General features: G+C 38.5%; 1 protein-coding gene and 1 long non-coding RNA gene across 4 annotated transcripts in view; one reads left to right on the forward strand and one right to left on the reverse strand.

The window, feature by feature from the left end:
• LOC116073745 overlaps positions 1-4,743 on the forward strand; it is a 30,531-nt gene extending 25,788 nt beyond the window's left edge. For 2 of the 3 annotated variants that reach the window (XR_004111890.1, XR_004111888.1), the window contains 2 exons: positions 2,794-2,883; positions 3,147-3,368. This is a non-coding gene — a long non-coding RNA (uncharacterized LOC116073745). Of the gene's footprint in view, positions 1-2,793; positions 2,884-3,146; positions 3,369-3,907 lie in introns of those variants that run through there. The other variant, XR_004111889.1, reaches the window with a different exon arrangement.
• Positions 1-6,448, reverse strand: part of Dpy19l2 (dpy-19 like 2) — a 91,107-nt gene that overhangs the window by 11,086 nt on the left and 73,573 nt on the right. Inside the window, exons 17-19 of the mRNA XM_031345780.1 lie at positions 3,311-3,335; positions 1,774-1,893; positions 698-872 (exon numbers count right to left, since the gene is read on the reverse strand). Of these exons, the coding sequence (XP_031201640.1) occupies positions 698-872; positions 1,774-1,893; positions 3,311-3,335 (320 nt within the window). The remainder of the gene's footprint in view (positions 1-697; positions 873-1,773; positions 1,894-3,310; positions 3,336-6,448) is intronic.

The raw sequence follows: 6,448 nt of genomic DNA on the forward strand, positions 1-6,448 counted from the left end.
CTTGCAGAGGACTCAGGGTTAGCTTCCAGCACTCAAATGGAAGCTCCCAGCATCTTTATTATTTCTCCAGCTCTTCCAACCATTCATTACTTGTTGGTATACACTCTTGGAAGAATAAATTTGGCCATAGTTAATATTACATCAAAGTCAACTATATGGCCAAAAAGCTTAATTGTTGGCATTTTAATATACTAAATGTTTATATAATTGTCAAAATTATTTTTTATAAAAATTGGTCAGAAACATGGCATTTTATTTAGATCTTCTGAAATAACTATTTTTTTCAAAACCTAATTAAGCACTCTAAATACAACTTCCTGAAAACATATCAATCAATACTAAGGGCATAGAACAGTGCAGTGTGTCAATTTTATCTTTCAACGATGGAGAGGCATGATGGAACTTCTAGCATCCATGACAGTGTCATGCCAACTCAAAACTGAGGTCTAATTCCTACTGAATGTGTATTTCTCTCAAATGATTGTCAAAAACATAATTAAAAGGCAAACTACTGCAAGTTGAAATTGCACATACACACGCACACACACATACATATATATTATACATGCATACATATATACATATATATATATATATATATATTATATATATACCCATATATATGCATAGATGGAATGCTCAGCTATATGTGACAAACAAGTATATACATATATATTATGTAGGCATAACAGCTCACCTGGCCTGGTGTTGTATTTGATCCAATGTATGAGTTCTTCCTGAGGCAAGTTAGTAAACTCTCCCATTATGCTCCACTGGTTATGGAGATTTGCACAACCTTGTATTGACATCATTGTCAGAATGCCGAAGACAACATTTTCAAAATGAATTCTGGAAAAAAGCCAGCCAAAGAGCTGAAATAAAAAGACCATTTATTTATATTTCTTATATGCAGAGTACTATTGGATCAAAATTACATTCTCACCTTCCTACTGAATCCAAAGTGGGGAACCCTGTAGCTCAGCACACACAAGACGCTTGTAATGTCTATCTGCTGCTTGCAAACAGCCAACATTCTGGAGTTACTAGATCTGGGTACAAACAAGCTTTTTGTGTTTTCAAAAGAATTGGGTGTCTTTCCAGTCTGACTTGCAGCCAGATAGTAGAATTAGTGAACTGCAACTCAAAATATGCTAAACTGAAATCTTTTAACATTTGGCTGATTTTTATGATGACTTGAATAACCAGAGGAAATCCACTAGCACTGGCATGTATGTTCCTCTCAGAAAAATGGCTGCTAAACTGTCAAACCACAATAAAATGCTTCTAGATCTACTGAGAGTCTGTCTAGTTTATGTAGCCATCTAGATAGTTTATGCATCCATTAACTATATAGTAAGGAATGCCAGAATAGAAAGGATTTTTTAAGGAATATTTTTATCCAAGCAAGACCACCCCAGATCTCTTCAGCATTGGAAATTTTCCATTTGAGGGTTTCGTGGGCCTGAAACACCTATACAGGCTTAAAGGCTAAAGGCTATATTTGTAGACATGATGATAACAGCAGGAAGGAATACTCAATTTCTCTCTATAGAAACATCATTTATAGTCTATTAGAATTTTTCAAAGCCACTTTCTTACTAACAGCGAATCATCAAGTGGCATTTAAAATCTTTGAACACAGTTAGCTTAGAGCACTCACTGCTTTCAGATTTTTGGATGACTAAGCAAAGCTGTAGCAGCTCCAAGGCAGTTGCTTTAGTTGTTACAATAGCAGTCACTCGAGAATGGTGGCTTACGAGAATGGTGGCTTACCCGTCTGGAGCAGATCAAGGATGCCATAATGCACATATGGGGTGTCAGAAACAGCTTCAACCGCATGATTAAGATGGCAAGACCCATGAATGCCAGTAACTGCAAGGTGTGGAAAATCAACTGCAAGACACAAAGCAGTGACCTTTACACTCCATCTGTGTTTAAATTAACAGACAAAACGTTTCTGATACAGGAGGGCAGAGCTCTCCCAGCATAGCATTAAGCACGTTAATACATGCATCCATCCATTCAACTGTGATTTAATAATATAATAATCTATGCAAGGAACTGTTCTGATTGCTTCAGACAGAACCCTGAGGCCCTCACGAGGCCCACATCTTAGTGCACTTAGTTAGAAGGGGGCACTGGTAGGCCTCTGTACATAAATAAGTTGCAATAGATTAGACAGTGACAAGAACAATGGGCAAGAAAATGGAGGAGGGGAAGTAGTCTGGCAGCACAGATGTGTGAAAGGCCACAGTGAAGACACTGCCAGAAGGAGGGTGACATCTGGGAAAGGCTTTCAACAAGGAGGGGAGGAAGACAAGGAGACAGAATACAAAAAACCTTCATACACACATGCGCACTTCAGTTAAGAGAAAACATAGCAGCACACAAGCCAGATGAGTTTTAACAGAGAATTGTCTAAGGACTTGTACTAATCCATCCTCTAGCCTAGTTTAACAAATCTGAGAGTTCCACAGGGCAAAGATTTCAAATTAAATTTTTCCTAATTGAGATATTCATAAAAAAACAAACTTTTACTAGAAAAGCGTGCAGTGAATGGGGCAGTAATCAATGCAACCAAATGTAATGACAGCTAAATATTTACATCCTAATTTACTGATATTCAACTACATTACAGGTATGTGCTACTTTCATTTTCCAAAAGGCAAATAGTCAGCTGGTACTTTAAAATGAAATGAAAATAAAACCACTGAAATATTAAAATTTTCTGTAATTCTAAACTAGCAGTATCCTAGAGGATGGCCAGTTACTTTGTCTTGCACTTCTTTCCAGGACTTGATTGAAGAAATGATCAAAACACATTGGGGAAACTTTTAATAGCCCCAATAGGAAACACATTTGATGACCAACAAAAAAGAACAGGTAACAAACACTTGACCATCAAAACTTAATATTAAAAGATTAATTAATGGAATGGAAAGAGTTTTAATATACACACTTGTGTATTCACAGAATAATAATGTGTAAAATAAATGGATAAGTAAAAATTTAAAAAAACATGTATTTATACACATAGGGTGTAAGGAGGAAGTTAATAAAACATCCTCCTCTAAAATAGAATAAATCGGTCACTTCTGGTAATTTTCCTGCATTTTCTGAATTGGCTTTCAAATTCTTATTACTAGTCAATTTTGAGGCCAGACAGAAGAAGGAAGGCCAACAAGAAATGATTACCACTGCCCCAAATTCAAGCTGCACTGATGCACATGAGCAGGAAGGCTGCATGTTCATGAATTATCCTCTAAGTGGGATTTAATACATTAAGTCTACCAAGAATGAGAGCTTTTACCTCACCGTTGTCAAGAAGCTGTTTTCTGGAAGAAAATAAAAATTACCTATTTACCGAATATCGATTACAGCATCATTACATAAGAGTAAAGTCTTTTACTTTGTTCTTGGATTTTAAATTCTTCATTCTTTCTAGACTGTATAAAGTACAAAATTTAAAGCATTATATATGCTAATAAAATTACAAAGTTTCAGAGGCACAATTCATCATAATTCTTCTTATGGTATATGAAAAAGCTGATCTTTGATTAAGTTAGAATATGTTTTACTGATCTCTGAACACTTCTGTCTATGTATTTAAGCTATATACTATAAATAAACTGCTTCCAATGATTTCTGTTTGACTTTGGCTTGTTTTAATTTTGACAATTATAAGCTACATGAATATTTTATACCTAACTTGCTAAATATCTCTAAGGTATATAGATCTTTTACTTCCTGAAAAGCAGCTCTAACTTTTTGAATACCTATAGTAACGTATAGTGTTTTAAATAGTGCACAGCAAATAGACTATGAGTACTATATAAATAATTTTACGTTCATGGAGTTTATAGTAACCCAACACTCGAGTAAAAATGCCTATTCTATTCCTCTACAGAAAAGACTGGGCGTTATGAAGGCTTTACAGGAAGAAACGTTCTAAGAAAGACAAGCTAGATTGCGATTAGTGGGGATTCACAACTGTAGGTTTTCTGAAGTAGCTATAGATGGTCTGCTGGAAGGTAGTAGAATCAAATCTCTCTGATTGCCCAGTACATTCTTTTCTACCTATGCAGCCAGGAAATGGAGCCATCTCTGTCTCCTGAACTCTTTCAATCACAAAAGAACCCTGCAGAGAGCAAAAGAACGACCTAACATCTATAGGATTATTTTATATTCATCAGGGACCACCCAACATGTGCAAACAAACCTAGTAGCCAATTTATTATATGAACAAACAAAATGCAAGTACCACGAAAAGGAATTACAGAGATAAAGCAGCAAAACTCATGTGTGACCTCCCTGGAAACATGAATTCAGTAGGTATAAGGCAGTGTTCAACGCAACAGTTAACATTTTTCCTCAGAGACATTTGAGAAGACATCACTTTTACATAAGTAGATGAGCTGCAATGAAAAGGGGCTTCCTGAAATTCTAGGATAAACATGTTTATCCAACTTAAAACCCATAAACTCAGGTTGGCAGGTAGAATGGACACTTGGAATGTTGGGAAATTCAGACATAGAATCATTCAAGAACCCAGAGGGGTGAAAAGAGGGCATCATGGTTTAAGCAGCAACAAACTGGCAAGCTTGCACAAAAGACTAAAGCAGCATCGATTTTCTGAACTGAAGAAGTAGGGAGGGAGTTATTTTAAAAGAGGTGACCAGGTTACAACAATCATTGCACATGGGCAAACGCACAAAGCTTCAAAGTAAACATCTAGAAAGAAAAGCTGTTGAGTTTTTTTTTTAATCTCTAATTTTTAATACTGGAAAAGAGGCAAGGTGTAGGAATTGCTGAATAAAAACTGGGAGTGGTGGCAAGTGCCTTTAATTACAGCATTTCTGATTCTAAAACAGGTGGGTACCTGTGAGTTCCAGACTATCGAGTGAGACCCGGTCTGAAAAACAGAAAGAAAATAAAATGTGTGGGGATGTGGGGGTGTTGGGAGGGTGTTGTATGACATGCTTGTGGAGGTCACATGACAACTGAAATGAGTTGGTGTTTTATTTCTCCCATGTAGATCCTGGAAATTATATTCAGCTCATCAGGCTGTACACTGTGTAAAGATTCCTACACCACACACACACACACACACACACACACACACACACACCTGCCAATGCAACACACATACACAATAACTGCAATTTTAAAATTAAAATGCTCATTTGATTTGATAGGAGACTAAACTGAGAATGTATCTAAATGGACCCATTTAGATTGAGAACCATTACCATGCAATGTGTTTCCACAGGTTCAGCTCAGCAAAGCCACCACAGCTATGGTACAGGAGGACAGGTCAGAGCTTGAGTTATAAGAGGCTTCTTAAGGGAGGGAACTGGGTGGAAAAGCGGAGGGGAAGGGAGAACGGGGAACAAGATCAGGTATGGGGAGAGGAGACAAGAGAAAAGCCCTGAGGGCCAGCAGAATGAATAGAAATATGCAACCTCAAAGGGTGGGAGGTGGGGGGACTCTAGAAAGTACCAGAGACTGGGGAGGGGAGAGACTCTCAGGACTCAAAGGGAGGGACCTTAGATAAAATACTCAACAGTGGGGAGAGGGAACTTGTAGAGTCCACCTCCAGTAGAAAGACAGGGCATCAAGTGGAGGAATGGGGTTGCCATACCACAGTCAAAATCTCTGATTCAGAATTGTTCCTGTCTAAAAGAGCTGCAGGGACAAAAATGGAGAAGAGATTGAGGGAAAGTAAGTCCAGTAACAAACCCAACTTGGGATCCATCTCCAGGGGAGTCTCCAAGGTCCAACACTATTACTGTTGCTATGGTGTGTTTATAGACAGAATCCTAGCATGGCTGTCTTCTGAGAGGCCCAACAAGCAGCTGACTGGGACAGATGCAGATACTTATACCCAACCACTGGACTGAAGTCAGGGACCACTGTGGTTGAATTAAGGAAAGACTGAAAGAGGCTGAGGAGGAGGGCGACCTCATAGGAAGACCAACAGTCTCAGTCTCAACTAACCCAGACCCCTGAGATCTCTCAGACACGGAACCACCATCCAGGCAACATCCAAGAGCTGGTCCAAGGTTCCCAATACATGTACAGCAGAGGACTGCCTAGTCTGGTCTCAGTGGGAGAAGTGCCTAACCCAGGAAAGACTTGAGGCCACAGGAAGTGGGGAGGCCTGGGGGTGCTGGGGGAACATCCTCTTGAAGTCAGGGGGAAGGAATGGAATGAGGAATTGTGGGAGGGTAAATCAGGAATGAGCAACAACTGGACTGTAAAAAAACTAGAATTTTTTTTAAAAAAAGAGGGCTTATATTCATCTGCATGGCATTTGCTTAATAGGCGTGAAAGATGCAAGAGTAAAGAAATGCAAAGGCCATTGTTGTAATTATTAATGCTTTGATTTGCCACAACAGGAGGAAAAGCAATGAAGAGAGAGAGAGAGAGAGAGAGAGAGAGAGAGAGA

This window comes from Mastomys coucha, unplaced genomic scaffold, assembly GCF_008632895.1.
Source record: "Mastomys coucha isolate ucsf_1 unplaced genomic scaffold, UCSF_Mcou_1 pScaffold23, whole genome shotgun sequence".
Lineage (NCBI taxonomy): Eukaryota > Metazoa > Chordata > Mammalia > Rodentia > Muridae > Mastomys > Mastomys coucha.